General features: G+C 48.0%; 1 protein-coding gene across 2 annotated transcripts in view; it reads right to left on the bottom strand.

Annotated features, from left to right (window-relative positions):
• AMMECR1 (AMMECR nuclear protein 1) overlaps window positions 1-16,590 on the bottom strand; it is a 116,883-nt gene continuing 100,293 nt past the window's right edge. For both annotated transcript variants that reach the window (XM_029067394.2, XM_029067393.2), the window contains 3 exons: window positions 8,374-8,464; window positions 6,462-6,558; window positions 1-4,372 (listed from right to left, as the gene is read on the bottom strand). In XM_029067394.2, coding sequence (XP_028923227.2) covers window positions 4,258-4,372; window positions 6,462-6,558; window positions 8,374-8,464 — 303 coding nt within the window. In that variant the 3' untranslated portion in view covers window positions 1-4,257. The remainder of the gene's footprint in view (window positions 4,373-6,461; window positions 6,559-8,373; window positions 8,465-16,590) is intronic.

The following is a 16,590-nucleotide window of genomic DNA, read 5'->3' on the forward strand; positions in this document are numbered from 1 at the left end:
GACTCTCTGTGATATTTTATTGGGTAAATGATTTCAAATAACAATAGTGTTAAAACTACTACAATGTCTTTCCACAGCCATATCTCACAGACCCACAGATAACACACACCCCCCCCTTAATTTTTTTTGGCTTTTTGCTCATAATGTTGGTTGTTTTTTTTAAAGCCCCTACTCATCCTATTAAACTGCCCATTTCAACAGTTTCTTCACACTGATAGAGATTCAATGTGGAAGGAGGGAGGATCTGGTTTTGGAATGGAGGGGGGTTTCAGGTAATCTGTGATGTCATTATTGTAATCAAGGTACTAAGAAAGAAGGAAACAGAGGAGCCTCCGAGCTACTCCAGGTAGCCCTTGCCCCTGCTGGGTATTAACTCCACCGCATCACCGATATAACTCATTCTGCTGGTGACTAATGCAAAGGATTTTTTTTTAAACGTATAAAACACTAAAATAACTTAGAAACTGGATCCAAATAGTTCCAAAAGAATCAACTTTGATATACAAAAACAGTCATATAGGTTGTTACAAAAGTTTTGTTTTCTCAGTGCGTTTAATGTACCAGCGCGGTCACTGGGTCCAGAGCAAAGTAAGAGGTTTTCCTTTTTTTGGTTTTTTTTTGTTTTTTGTTTTTTTGGTTGGGTTTTTTTTTTTGTTGCTTTTCCTTAACAGTAATAAAAAAACGAGGAAAACATACCTTCGTATATAAAGAATCATTGCTGGTTTTAAGAATAAATGTAACGAGGAAACCCTGAAATCTCAGAGGCACACGGGCGGGCTTCCATCGGCTTAAAAAAATAAAAGGAAAAGTCACCAGTTGATTTCGATGGAGGATGCGCTCCAACTCCTCCGATCGATTTAAATTCAATTAACAGCACTAGCAAAAAAACCAGTTAGAAACTGTACAAAAATCAACAAGTTTAACACATGTAGTCCTGCAAGGTTTTCCTAAGGGCCGGAAGGCGGGCCTTTAATAAAGGAGCAGCATTTGGGCATGGCTGGAGGCGTCTTTGGTTTGATCTGACAAACACGAGAGATGTCATCTACTCCAGATAACGACGTCAAAAAAAACACCCGCACGTTTGTAGACAAGGGAAAGAGGCCAAGGTACAGACTCGGGGAGGAGAGGGCCACTAGATTGTATCCATATGATTGTAAACGGCCCTGGGGTTTGGCCGGGGAGCCCCCAGAGCGAAAGCCTCCGACAACGGGGATCGTCTCCCTCGGGGGGGGGGGGTCGGCCGCTGCCCACCCGACCGGGGCAACCGGGTACTTCTGCGGGGCGGAGAGAGGGGAGGGAGGGAGTCCGCGCCTTCCAGTTGCATTTTCGTAAGGGGGCAAAAAAAGAAAATCCACCTAAACACACCCAAGGGTCCGGCTCTGTAAACGTTGTGCTGCTCAAACCGAGTTCAAGTATTTCCTTCGGAGCTGTTTTAGGTTAAAGCGATCAACCGAGCATTCTTCCGACTCGAGCCGCACCGGTGAAGCATGCAGCCGATGTACGGATAACGACCCCCCCCACACCCCCCCCGGCTCTCGGGATGCCAACCTGACTTCAAACCCGTGCTGCCTCTCGCCATGTCCGACAAAAGTGGATTCCAGCCACATCGGTATCAGCCTTTTAATCAACGGTACAGGTAAATCGCGGAAGTCTGGAGGGCCCAGCCACCACCGCCCTCCCCTGCTCACCACACCCGCACCGGCACCCACGCCGTTCAGTCTCTCCCCTACCCTTTCTGTTTCATGGCTGTTTTGTAGTCAACGGCTACTGAGAGAGAGAGAGAGGAGAGAGGAGGAACAACAGTGCACCGTGCAGTCTGTTGTGTACAAAAGGGGACAGAAGATCCTTCTCCCTTCCCCTCCCCTCCATGCCACGGTGGGGGGTATTGCCGACCTCCGTCCTCTGAAGCCTGCAGGATGGTTATTTCATCAGTATATCATTATTACACCGGTAAGAAAATTCCATATAACATCTGCATATATCGAGGATTTAAAAAAATCTGATATGATTTTAGAGTCCGCATGACCAGTCACGTGACCTGCTCCAGGTTGATTAGCACCTTTAGAGAGAGATATGTATATATATATATATATACCTGCATCTACATATATAGACACACACACACATATAGATGCACATATATATGTATATATATATATATATATATGTATATATAGAGAGAGAGAATAAATCTTTTCATAAAAAACTTTTAACAAATGAGCCCAGCCGGTAGGCCGAGCACACTGGAACGAGATGATGGGTTTCGCGACAAGTGAGAAAAATTTTTTTTTTTTTTGCAGCAGACAGACATTATTTAGCTTTGTGCTCAGTTTCCCTATAAGGGCAAGAAAATTTCTTTTCTTTTTTTTTTCTTTCCATCGGGTCGCCACTTACCACGCCCCGAAAGGCGAGTCCGCTTTCCAGATGGCTCTCAGCGAGGAAAGGCTGGGACCCGAGGGCCGGCGGGAGGGGGCGGGGCCCAAGCCTAGGGCTTTGCCTGGCCGCACAGGAAGGGCCCTGAGCTGTCAGCTCGTTAATTAAGGCATCACGACCGAAAGCAAATAGCGGGTGCTGTGGATGAAGGAACACCGAAAACCTTCCACAAACCACACCATGACGCCCTAGGCTTGGCTTCCCTCCAGAAGGCGGGCGGCAGCGGTTCCGCCGGTTACCGTCTGAAGTATCGGTGCCCGTTTTTAGAATTCGGAACTAGCAGCCTGCCGCCTGTCCCGTCAACTGGGTAGTTTATTAATGATCTAAGCCTCAACTGCACCCACTGTTTCCCTGGACTGTAAATTTGGTGGTCTGCCTCCATCCCTCACGGTCACTAGGTCCTTCGGTTTCCTGCCCGACCCAACTCATCTCCATTTCCCTCGGCTGCCCCTAGGCCCCCCCCACCCCCACTTCCCCTAATCAGGGTTACTCAAAACACATCGTAAACCTTGAATACTTCCCCATCTCCATTAATTACAGCTGAAAAAATAAAAATCTTTGCCACACAGTGAATGAGTTTCTACCACTATCTGTAGTGTAGAAAAAAGGGATACAAACCACCTATTTCATAAGTATTTATAAAAACTCCAGTCCCGCCCCCTATACCAGGTGAAAATATCTGAAACCCTGGCAACACAAATCCTATGTTTCACCAGATGATCATTACTATTTCTTAAAACGGCAGTTACTCTCCATCCCTGCCGATCATGACCCGATGCTTCCTAAAATCTCCACGCTTCGATGAAAAGGATACACCTACAGAGAAAACAGTCTCTTTCTGGCTGTGTGCGCAGAAACACCATCGTCTCCGTTAAAGAGAAACCTCAGAGGAGTCAGGGAACGGTATAAGCTATGACCGTTTCTCTTTCTGAAACAATACGTGGCTACCAAACACGTTTCTCCAAATGGCCCTTTTTCCTATTTTTTCCCCTAGCATTCCACTCAAGTCACACTCCTTTCCCAGTCAAAGGCACTAAATTCTACGTCTGCTCTCTTCCTAGTAGTCAGTGCTCTCCAAAATGATTCCTACAGCATATCTGAAAAGGAGTCGTTTTCCTTTACCTGCGGGTTTTTTTAGCATGAAGATCAAGTCTGTGAACAGACTAGGGAAGACTCCGGCTCACCCAGCCGCTTCGGAAGGCAAACAGATTCCTGGCGATCCTTGACCGACTCCGTTCACAGGCACGGGTCGTCCCGTCACGGATCCTGGATGGGTCGGCTGCAGGACTTTTTCTTTTCACGGGAGGGATGAAGCCCTGCGTATAGTACTAAAGAAGGCCCATCCCAAACAAAATTCAGGGCATGATTTAACTCCCTGACCTGGATACGTAACACTCCCTGTCCCCTAAAATTCGACAAGCACATGTATCCTTCAGAAAAATCCAATCCCTAATTCCAATCTTAAAAACCTCTAAACTTTTCCTTCCATCCACAGTCCCACAAAATCTTGATCGATATAATGAAGTAAATCACATTTAAAAAAAAATGAGGGTGATTATATATGCTGCAAAAAAAAAAAAAAAGTGGGAGGGGGCTGGGAATCAAGGGACCTAAAAACCCTAAAGAATTATGGGATCTTCATAATTTTCATCTCCGTTGCCATGGTGCACTATGCCAATTAAAAGGAGAAGTCCCTTCCACCGTGGCAACGGAAACTATCATCATAAAATGGTACAGTAATAGAGATAGCTAGACCACGAAGGGGCAGGGTCTCCCGGGAAGAGGTCTACAGAGGGGTCAGGGGGCTGGTCATGCGGCTCAGTGTCAGGAATAATGGTTGTACGGGGGGAGGGGGTGTCCGATGCCATTCTGAAAGTGATGATGCTGACGGTGGGCCAGGTACTCAGCGTAGCTCATGGTCATCTTCTCACTACGGTACCTGCGGGGAAGGCAGCGGAGAGAAGACAGCCCCGTTATAAAAGGGGTACCCCAGCGGGAGCCTGGCCCGCCTCCTCCAGGAAGCCCCTCCCCAAAACCCCATCCCATCCTCCGACGGTCCCTCCCCTGACACGATCCGTGACTGACATCACCTCTTAACCAATCTATCTCGACCTATCCATCCCACCTCCCCCGGGAAGACGGGAGCGATTCTGGGAGCGATTTTGAACCAGGGGCGGGGTGTGTGCGCGGTATGGCCTCGAAGGCTCGCGGAGGGAGGAGGCATGGAGGGAAGGGGGGAGGGAAACCAAAGTTACTCACTGGGGCTTCTCCTTCACTGCGAGAGAGCGTCCCGAGCGGGCACCAGGGCTGGCCCAAGCTGCGCCCGTCACCCGGCCCCACGGCCCCATCGGGGCCGAGCTCGCCCACCTTCCCTGGGTGCCCAACGAATGAATGCTTGTCGACCGACAAGGAAGAGGAGGGCCTTCGGCTGACCCCGTGAGGCGAGTCTTCCGAAGGAGGGTCCCTCCCCGCTGGCGACAAGGGGCTGGAGCCCGGAGTCCCCGGCCCCGTGCAATCCCCAATCCTAATGTGTCGGTTGCCCGGCCCGGGCTGCCCGCTCCGGTCGGTCTGACGGCCGGCACTCCCACAGCCCCGCTAAGCTCCTCTGTGAGAGGAAGCCCCGGCCGCCCGGAGACGGTGGCATTTGTTAAGCGCTTACTATATGCCACACTGTACTAAGCGCTGGGGTGGTTACCGGCAAATTGAGTTCAACACAGTCCCTGTCCCACGTGGGGCTCGATGCCCATTTTACAGATGAGGTAACTAAGGCACAGAGAAGTGAAGTGACTTGCCCAAGGTCACACAGCAGAGAAGTGGCAGAGCTGGGATTAGAACCCACGGCCGTCTTCCAGGCCCGGACTCTAGCCACTTAGCCACACCGCTTCTCCATCCCTCCTAAACCCCCACCCTGATAAAGCCAATGTGACTCCGGGCGGGCCTGGGCCGGGCCCAGTCACATGGCAGGATCGTCCCAGTCCACTTCCTCAGCAGAGCCACGAGACCGTTTCACGTTGCCCACAGAGGCAGTAACGTTTCTCGTTGAATCGGGAGGATCCTGCTTTTGCCATCTCACTCGCCGCCCTTTAAGGAGGTCTCCTAGAACTCCGTCCTGACCACTCGAGTCGATCGTGAGTCAGGCAACTAAAACTGCTAGGTACGTGGTTGGGGCGCGGGGCAGTTAAACCGAGGCACAGAGAATGCAGGTATTTTCTTAAAAATGGTAGGATTTTTGTCTGCCTTGTGGAGACCCTATAGCCAGCATGCTGAAGGCCAGGTAAAGGGCCAACGGATTCTGGAAGCTTGCTCGGCCAGGGAGGAGGCTGCCGCTTTCTCGTTCCTATTTAGACCAAGAGCCCCCTGTGGGATGGGAACTGTGTCCGACCTGGTTAACCTGTATCTACCCCACGGCTTACAGTGGTGCTCGACACACAGAAAACACATCACCATTATTATGATTATTCTTATTACTGTCATTTCCCTATCCCTTCCTCCCCCTCTGCCAGGCCAGAGGGAGAAAATGCCACTTGGGGAATCCCCGCCAGCCTCTTCCACCCCATTTGGTCTGATGGTCTGCCCGTCCTTGGTAACTAGGTCTGGTTCGTCACGGTGGACGGTATTTTGGGGGGTAGTTTGAGAAAGCATGATTTCTGTCATCATCCAATTTAGCACTGCCACTTTTCTTTGGGTCCAATGTGTGGGCAAGAGAGCCCCGTGGCCAGTCAAGTCAGGGGACAATCGAGTCCCGGTGGTCTCCTTCCTTCCAAGTGGCCGCATGGTGCATTTTTCACACATTATTAAGCGGTCACCAATCTAAAAGTTTGAGGCCCTAAAGCAAGCCGCTGTGGACAGAGAACCCTTCCCGCTAGGATCTGGAAAGAGGAGTCGGGGATTGTCTATGGGAGTGAGGAAGGAAATGCATCTTCGTATTTGGAGACCATACCGAAACAAAAGTCGACACACCCCTCCGTTCCCCGCTCCATACACACACCCACACATGCGCGAAGGCCCACCCCCACCCCACCATGTACCTGGTCAGTTTTATGGTTTTCCTGAATTCATTAGTAATCGGAGCCTTGTATCCTCCTTTCCTCAATAACGAATCGATGGTCTGAATGTGGTCCCATCCTATCGAGAGCCAACCAAATGAAATGTCACTCAAAGCGCGTAAAAGGACGGACTCGGTCTCAATATAGACAATAATACTCCCTGGCTTTAAAGACTACCCAGTGCCACCCTAGTACCCTTACGCAATTTTGGGGGTCTGGGCCGAAATACTTAAAAGGCTTCATCCCATTTCAAGGGCTGGGGGGGCAAACACCTCGAGTCTATGTTCTGCTCCAGGCACAGCCCCGTAACTGTGACCTTTCCCCCGTTAACTCTGAAGGATAGCCTCCAAAGGCACATCTGGAAAAAGAAGACTGTTTATAGAGAGCCTGTAGCCCCTGAGCTGCATCCGAGAAAAAAGATCTGAACCGAAGACCTGAACCTTATTCTCTGTGATGATGATCAATGCAAGAGGAAAGTCGGGAAATGCCGGTAAATTTGCTCTCCCCCGGAAGGCAGAACCTGGGTGGAGGGAGGAAGCCCAAATATTATCATGGCTCAAGAAAGCCTGAGTGCGTGTGCGTTTGTGTGTGTTTGGGGGTCGGGGGGAGAAGGAGCAAGGCTCCCCACTCCCTGCATGGGTCTCCGTGCCGTTACTAATAGGGTCTTTTGTCCGTTCATCAAAGACACGGGTTTCAGAGCTATCGGGGCCTTTCCCACCATCTCTCCGGGGAACCGTTCACATCATCTCACAGATACGCAGCAGAGTCGAGACTTTCCTCTTTCTTAAAGGAACTACCCAGCATATGCTGAGTGACTTCTGGGGACTCCACAGTCCCGGGCCCGATTCCCTTTAGAAGGGTGGGGACGGCTCGTTTGATGGGATCGGGTGGTGCGAAGCCACCAATCACCACCAGCAGGTTCTTCCACACGGTCCAAGCACCCGAATGCATATACGCCCTTCGAATTAACGGCAGGCTCGAGCGATTTACCTTTTAACAGATATAGCCATTCATGCCGCTATCTTAAACACAAACTCTTTTAGTCGATATTAAAGACAAAAATAAACGAGATAGCTGTTTTCCCTGAGAGCCTGGGTAAAAGGTATAGACGTGGAAGCGTATTTAGACACACACGCACACACACACACTTGGCTCAGAGGACACCGCAATAGCTGATATGGCAAAGAGTCACAGGGATAAAGAATACGGCATGGGAATTTTGTCATGGCTGGAAAAGACAAGCGTCAGCAGGTTGCCCGAGCGAACCGTGTCGCCCCACAAGCTAGCGAACATTACGACTCCGAGTCTGGGGTCTTTTTTTGCCATTTTTTGGGGGGGGACTGGGCCACGGACGGGCCTGGGTTGTTCTATGTGCCACAGCCAAGCTTCTCGGAAAGAACGGAGAGGTACGGAAGAGCAAAATGACCCCAGCGAGATCTTCCCCCAGGTTGAAAGCCAAGTCTTTTTTAAACGAAAGGGGTAGGAGAGAGCAGGAGCCATTTCAGAGAGAGGAGAGAGAATGGCAGATTTACAGAAAATCAGGGGGTGGCTTCCACTGGTCGGTCACACCCCAGAGCGGTGGCAGAGGAGGAGACGCCGCCTCGGGCTGATGTGATGGCCCGACCCGGACATGTTCTCCCCATCTCTAGGGAGGGCCGCCCTGTTCTTCCATTTCCACCGTGCGTGCCACCTTCAGTGGCGACCAACAGATCCGCCTTTGGGACATCTGCCTAATGAACATGGAACGGGGCGTATTTTATAGATAAGAATCGATCCTTACAATTGAATACTGGTCCATCATCTGACATCAGCGCAAGGTCAAATATTGCATTTTAGGTTTCTATGTACGTGTAAATTCTTCACCAGATCATATGAAATAAAGCGCAACAATGACCTTGCTCCTTTGCAACCTCCGGGAGGTAGGTGGCGGTGCGTTTTGATCCTTTTTCATTGATGAATTCTATTCTAATGCCATGTACACCCACCTGAAAGAAATTGGCAGTTTCATTAGTATATTCTGTCTTTAGCAAAGAAAAGAAAAAAATAAACCGTTTCACAGTTACCTCCCAGGGTGTGCGCTTAATCGGCTTCTCTCATCTGGGGAAAACAGTTTTGGGTTTTTCCCCTTCCCGCAGAGCTCTGAGTTGGATATTGGTAAATCGACACCAGAACGGGGCCTTGGAGACTGAAATCGGCCAGATGCCGACCGTACCCTGCCAGGCCGGCGGCTGAAGGGACCTCTTCCCTCCCAGCCTGCCTGTCTGCCCGCTCCGAGAAGCCCCCACCTGCTTTGGGCAGAGTGTGGGCCGGTGGGGCCGGAGGCCCGAGTCTCACTGCCATTCCCAGATCCCGGCAGGTCCGGGACCCGACCACTCAAAACACTCAACTATGCACTTCAACGGGGGCATCGGATTGGCAGCCACAGGCTTCAAACCCGAGACTCCCGGGTGAAACCTCCCCCCCTTTCGGGACCAGTCCTCTGAGTCATCTGCCCCTGAAGCAGCAGGCCATAGTGGATAAGAGCCGGGGCCTTGGAGTCAGAAGGTCATGGGTTCTAATCCCACCTCCGCTCCTTGTCTGCTGTGGGACCTTGGGCAAGTCACTTCACTTCTCTGGGCCCCAGTTACCTCATTTGTAAAAAATTTTTTTAAAAATGGAGATTAAGACTGTGAGCTGAATGTGGGACAGGGACTGTGTCCAACCTGGTTAACTTGTATCTTCCCTACTGCTTAGAACAGTGCTTGGAAAATAGTATGCACTTAATAATGATTATCGTAGTTATTAAGTGCGTACTATTTTCCAAGCACTGTTCTTAGCTATTATTTGGCTCCTGGGACCCAGACTCTTTCGAACTAAGTCCCTGATTTACTCGCCTTTACTGTAAAGACCTTTAAAATAAGAGGATCTTTAAAGTAAGAGGAACTAAAAGATACAGTCCACAGCAGACACCATCAGCCCCCAGGGATTACAGGTTAATTTTTTTTTAAGTAGGTGTTTAAGCGTTTACTATGCGCTACGCACTGTTCTAAACCCTGGGGTAGATAGGAGTTAATCAGGTTGGACACAGTCTCTGTCCCACATGGGGCTCAGTCTAAACTGGAGGGATTTAATCCTCATTTTCCAGATGAGGTAACCAAGGCCCAGAGAAGTTAAGGGACTTGCCCAAGGTCACAGAGCGAGCAAGCAGCACAGCCAGGATTAGAACCTAGGTCCTCTTGACTCCCAGACTCGGGCTCTTTCCAACCGGGCCTCCCTGCTTCTCTATGCACTCGAATGACAAATGCGAAGGGCCATCGAACGCCTTCCAACACATTCCAAAAACGGGATTCTACAAAACGGTCCCCACAGGAAAGTGTGAGAAACAGCTCTGACTACCACCAGCCAGTCTAGGTAGGGCAAAGGGCGCTAAGTTCACCTCAAGACACTAGGGCAAAATGTCCGGCCAATTTTAGAAAAATAAGCCACTGTGGCATTTACCTTTTACCCATCAAATAAATGCTGGATTGTGCACTCCCATGGACTACTTACACAATTCTGGGGCTAAGAAAGGGTAAAAGTGTACTTTAGAATTAAGGACCACAAAACCTATATTTACAGATCATTCACTTGTAATGTGAGTTGTTTAAAAAAAATACTTCATCTCTTGCTGCTCTGCCCCAGCTTCAGCTTGCTTTACATACTGCTCTAGCATGGCCTAGTGGAAAGACTCTGGGCCACATCTCCCATGTGACCTTGGGCAAGTCACTTCACTTCTCTGTGCCTCAGTTCCCTCAAAAATGGGGAGTCAGTCCCTGTTGTTCCTCCTACTTAGACTGTGAGTCCCATGTGGACCTGATGATCTTGTCTCTACTCCAGCACTTAATACAGCGCTTGGCACATAGTAAGTGCTTAACAAATACTATTGTTATTACTAATTCATTCGGTTAGTTGTATTTATTGAGCGCTTACTGCGTGCAGAGCACCGTACTAAGCACTTGGGAAGTACGGTTCTGGAACAAATAGAGACAATCCCTGCCCACAAGGGGTTCGGAGTCTAGAACTGTTACTATTATTCTGGGAAGGCTTTCTACAGACTTGCCCTGGGCTGATAAATCTGACCCAACTTCACTTCTGCGGGGAGTTGGGGCAGAGACAATATGTGAACGTCACCACAGGAGGGCTCCTGAAACTCCTAATTACATCTGGCCCCAGCACCACGCTTTGTGTCCTGTGTGCTAGGGAGGGGGTTACACTTACGGCCGTCTTAGGGCATACCGCATCTGTTAAGAAATGCCTCGCCATCGAAATCCTGGCTCATTCTTTGCCCCACATCGGGCGGCAGGCGCAACCGAGAGCTGAGCCCAGAAGGGGCCTCTTTACAGATGCAGAGTTAGGAGAGACCATCTCCCAGGCTCTGGGCTTTGAGAAGGTCGGGAATTTCACCTCTTCAAAACCTCTGTCAAATACCTTCCTTACCCAATCGGGACTACGTTCATGGCTTTTAAGTCTTCCCGGTGTCCCTACAATCACAAATAAAAGCTACTACAGTTGGGCAGGAACCCTAAATCCCCCCCACTCCATACTGTTTGCAGAATCAACTGGGCTTGTTTTCTGGTGGATCCCTAACTCAATATTAACTGACTTTTAGTCTAGTGGAATGGGGGAGTGACTGTTCTTTAAAAATCTGATTTGGCTCTTAGCAACTGTTAAGTAACATGATTCTCCTTATCAGTAGGAGGAGGAAGGAAACCAGCCAGTAATCAGAATCTCATGCAAGGTAAAGGCAAGAGGGCGGGGCTGGGGGCTGGAAAAGGAGCAGATGTATGAAGGAAGGCCATGCCACATATCCAAACTGGAATACGCAGTTTGCCCTCAGATTCACTTCTCATTGTTTTATGAGGGCAGGTGTTAAACTTCAAAATAAAACCATTAAGAGAGGAGCAGCATGGGGTAGTGGATAGAGAACAGGCCTGGGAGTCAGAAGGTCATGGGTTCTAATCCCAGCTCTGCCCCCAGTCTGCTGTGCAACCTTGGGCAAGCCACTTTTACTCCTCTGTGCCTCAATTACCTCATCTGAAAAATGGTGTCGGAGACCGTGAGTCCTATGTGGGACAGGGACTGTGTCCAACCCGATTTGCCTGTATCCATCCCAGTGCTTAGTACAGTGCCTGGCACAGAGTAAGTGCTTCACAAATACCATAATTATTATTACTGTTAATCAGGACTCTCTTGAGGCACACAACTCTAAATACAACTTCCTTGAGAGCCTGCCAAAAGATAAGAGGCTTTTTTTTCATTCAAAAGCTAAGCAGAACTATAAATAAAATGGGCAGGGAATGTGTCCTAGTACAGTGCTCTGCACATAGTATGCGCTCAATAAATGACTGATTGAATGAATGAACAAAATCTGAGGAAAACCCAAGATAAGACATCCAGATAAAATAATGTGGAATCAGAGAGGCTGAACTTACGTGTGCTGAGATCAATTTAGAAGGAATGATTTCCAGAGTTCTGGACTAGAAACAAGTTCGGGGTTACTTTGAACTATTGCCTACCTGATTTTTAAAGTACTTTATGATCTATAGTTTTCCCAAGGTTTGAATGATTAAAATCATTAACATTTCACAGTGCCTGACTATTTAAAACGATCAGTTCACTCCTAGGGTTTAAAAGGTAATTTAAAAAATATTCCGAGGCCGACAGTTCAGTTCGTGGATCATCAAGGCCTGTTCCTGTCTCCTCCTGCTACCTAACTTTCTGATTTTCTATAGACCGTTTAATAATAATGTTGATATTTGTTAAGCGCTTACTATGTGCTGAGCACTGTTCTAAGTGCTGGGGTAGATACTGGGTAATCAGGTTGTCCCTCATTAGGCTCACAGTCTTAATCCCCATTTTACAGATGAGGTAACTGAGGCCCCGAGAAGTCAAGTGACTTGCCCAAAGTCACACAGCTGACAGATGGCAGAGTCAGAATTAGAACCCATGATGTCTGACTCCTAAGCCCGTGCTCTTTCCACTGAGCCATGCTGCTTCTCGGAAGCTCTGATTTAGAGAGCAGACTCCTGTCTGAGTTAGAACTCAGTTCAGTCTGCCTTGCTTCTAGTCAGTAGCTTTGGAACAATATCTGGAGGGGGACAAAAAAAGGGCATCTTTGATCTTAAATGATGTTTTCGGCCCAGTGGCAAGAGCCGCAGGCCGGGAGTAAGGAGATCTGGGTTATAGTCTGGGCTCTGCCACTTGCCCTTGTTATCACCTCGGGCAAGTCACTTCACTTCTCTGGGGCTCCGTTTCTTCGGCTGTAAAATGGGTACTTCCTACTCTCCCTCCCCTTCAGACCGTGGGCCCCTTTAGGCCATTTTTTCAGTCTTACAGTCTTAGAAATCAGAGAAGATATTTTAGAACCATTAAGGCTTTGAGAGCCAAAGCAGAATAACTGTTCTGTTTCTTTTCTGCTTTTACTCAAGAGGAACATAGGGTGGCTTTCCTTCCAGTGCCTAACTGGGGAAGTTTGTAGGGATTGAGATGAAACGTACATCCACAATTCATAAAAGGTAAGGGAAATGACACTCCTCACACAAACCCACCCCCTATAACAGCTACTTACAAACTGTTCTTTGCTCTCCAAAAAAAAGAGACTCAGAAGTTCCTTCTGGAGCTTACTATTTGAGGGTGGCTGTCAGTGTGTCCCCGTCAGTGAGGGAAACCCAAGCCCCCAACCGCCTCTGCCTCTCCATGATCACCCTGAGATTGCTGGGTCGTTCAGTCTCCATGGCCCGATTCTCGGCCGAAGGACCAATTAGCGCCAAAGATGTTCACCTCTGCTCGCCAGGAACCCCAGACTGCCAATTTATTTCACATGGGCCACTCACTGAACAGGAATCTATCTGATGGTCTCTCCTTTTAACCAACCCTCTTCGCTGGACTAGTCAAACACATGGTGGCTAGGCAAGAAAGGCCACTTTAGGCAATATCTGAAACATCCATTCATCCGCCCATCCCTCATCCCTGACCTTAAAAGAACAAACAAACAAACAAACGAAAAAACACGGGCAAAATTTGAACAGAGAACAGCCAACAAAGAGGACTTTTCAATAGGCCAGGGAGAAGGACAAGCACGCTCACCAAATGCTGGGATCCAAGTCAATTTCCAGTCCTCTCGTTTTGTACAGTAGAGAGTGGAACTAAAAAAACTGCTTAATACCAATTGTCGCAAGAGTTTAGGGTGCATCTCTCTGAAAACTCGACGTTCTTTATTTTCTATCGGAAATTTAATCAATTTGGAATCACATAGGACGAGCTGCTTCAGGATAAAACACCTGGTACATATTCAGAGTTCTTACAAATGATTCCTATTGTTTTGACAAGGGAATGAGGAAGGAATAACGATGGAAGGAAAGAAAGGAAGCAGTTTAGGTTTGCCTTGCAGAGTCATTAAAAAGCTTTCCTCTGCCGAGCACATTTGGCCTGTAAGATTTAAGTGGGCTCAGTCAGAAAATTTAGTATCATTATCTTGGTTTTGTTCGGACTAGCCGTGTGTTAAATGTAATTGCCTTTGTGGTGTCTCCCTGGATATACATTTCAGATACCTGACTCAATATTAAGACCTGCCAGGGATCCAGGGTGGAATATCCCTTTCAGTTTAAGGATTTCACATACAAGCAGAATATCTTCCAAAGGAGAATTTGGGGCTCTGCATTAGGAAGAATCCTGTAGCCCAGCATGTTTTGCCAGGTCAATTTCAAGAAAATGCCCCCTGATGAAGGCCCTCTATTGAGACTTGAGATAACGCTTTCTCGGAACCAAGATCAAACAAGAACTTTTTGACAGAAGAGGGTGAAGACAAACAGGCAAACTGCCCTGGGGAGGGCTCCGGCTGTGACGGTAGTAGAGAAGGATGCTGAAAAAATCTCCCCTGCGTGGGGTGAGGAAGTGGGGGATTTGGCTGGAGAAAGAGATGAGAATGGGCTGAAAAAGCGGCTTCTCTCTGCAAAACTACTTGAGACTAAAGGCTTATGGCTTTCTAAGCCCCGCTCCTGGAGGTTATTAAGAGAGGGAGAAGTTGGGGTTGTTCGAAGGTACACCCCTATCTCCAGAGTCACCCTTACACTACCCGTTTTGTCACCCCTGGAGCAGACGGATGGCTGAACTGGTGGTTTTCTTTGCTCTTTTGGGCCTGCCTCTCCGCCAGTCTTCTCATACATTAAGTGCTTATCGTAAATGTATTCTATCTACAGAGTTTCAGGAAGCAAAGAGCCACTCTTCCTCACTGCCTGAGAGTTCCTGAAGGAGACTGCTGCAACCTCTCTTTTAGCACAGTGAGGGTTGTGGTCGGGGGGAGAAGGGGATATGATATGCCAAGGAGTGAGTTCTTGAATGCACAGTGGAAACTTAAAGACAGAAACTCCGACCCCTGGAAATTACCGTGAAAACCCTTTGATGGATTTCCGGGAAAAGCCTGACCTTGGTGAAAGCCACCTAGGAATCTAAGAAGGGACAAGGTAGTAAATCTAGGAGCAATCGATCAATTAGATGAGGGAAAAGTCAAATATAAAGGCTCAGAACCTGCTTCATAATGTCATGATGGTGTCTCCCTAACTACCTGGGCATATTTGGGGGCATTTAATTTAAGAACAGTTAGAAAAAGAAAGTTCCTTTAAAAGGGAAAGAAAGCATCAATTTGGAAAAAAAAATCACATGAGACCAAAAGACCATAAAGCAGTGCCAAGCAATAGTCCACTCAGCCCTGAATTCTCCCCTCAGCCCTGAATTCTACTGCCAATGGAGACAAAAATGAGGCTACTTGGGGAAACGGTGTGTTTGCCAGTGACTCCACAGTCTGGGTAAGGGATGGGTCATCTAAAATCCCAAACTTCTCCTTTGAATCACCTTTTCAAGACTCTAGCCAAACCCTTCTCTAACCTCCTAACATCCCTAACTTTTCCCTCTCATTCTGCCAACTATACCTCCTAAAAACCTCTCTCCAAACGCCACTTCCCAACTTCACAATATTTAGTGGTTATCAAACTTGTGAAAAAAAATCTTCCTTTGGGTTGGGGAGAACCTGTCAACCTTTTGGTCAATAGTTACCCCACCAAGTCTGGAGGCTGCGGGGTGGAGTGAGAAACCTTTCTGTGTTTTTCCCTTCCCCACCTGTCAGGGTTTTGTACCTATCATCAAGATTCTTTCTGCCTTGGCTTCTCTAACCTTGGCCAGATGTCCCCAGAAGGGAGCTGATCTGGCCTCTGATTCTTGTGGCTGTCTCTTTTGAAACAGCTTCTCTCTCCGTCTCTACTCCGGCCACTCTGGGATCCAGTGACAGAATTGCACTTTGGATTACAGGCGTGGGTGAATTCATGTTTTCACATGATGCAGATCTCTGCTTTCTATGTCCTTCCTGATCCCGGCCAAGAGTTTACTCTCCCTTGAGGAGAAGTCACCACTGAAAAATCACCCTCTTCAGCTGGAAAGAAACCTAGAAATGAGACTTGTCTGCCTCAGAGCCCAGAACACACTCCTTAGTCAGGTCTTCAAATATCATCACTGCAAGCTGCCTGGATCTGTACTTAGGAAATAGTCTGACTAGTCTCGGTAAATTGACAAATGAGCTCCACCACAATCCGGGGGCGGACACCTACATCGCATCCTAAATTCTGCTCCCAGCATTGATGCTCATTTGTCTCAACTTGAAAATGAACAGCTAAAAAGCTGATCTTGGGTCAAGTACGATCCACATTTCTGAACGTTTGATAAAATTTCTGGACATGTAACTGAAATGCAGATGGCAAACTCCCAGCGATAAAGGGAAAGCACAGGTATCGGGCTCTCTAGTTTCACGGATCCCTGAAAATCACTTTGGGAATAGCTTAAAATAATGAAGTGACTTTTCTGATAGCAAATTTACTCTTAGAGAGTACCTTTAGTTACTTCATTAAGTTAGGAAAAATAAGTGTTTATAATGGAAGTGTGCTGGCCCACTCTTGGAAACAAAGTTGTAGCTCTTTTGCTTAATAGGAAATTCCACACAATAGGGGGCACCTGTCAAATAATTTAGAAAACTTTAATTACCTTTTGCATTTCCATGCCTTGCACTAGAAGTGGCAATCTGTCTCAAAACTGACAGGCAGGAGAC

This window comes from Ornithorhynchus anatinus, chromosome 6, assembly GCF_004115215.2.
Source record: "Ornithorhynchus anatinus isolate Pmale09 chromosome 6, mOrnAna1.pri.v4, whole genome shotgun sequence".
Taxonomy (NCBI): domain Eukaryota; kingdom Metazoa; phylum Chordata; class Mammalia; order Monotremata; family Ornithorhynchidae; genus Ornithorhynchus; species Ornithorhynchus anatinus.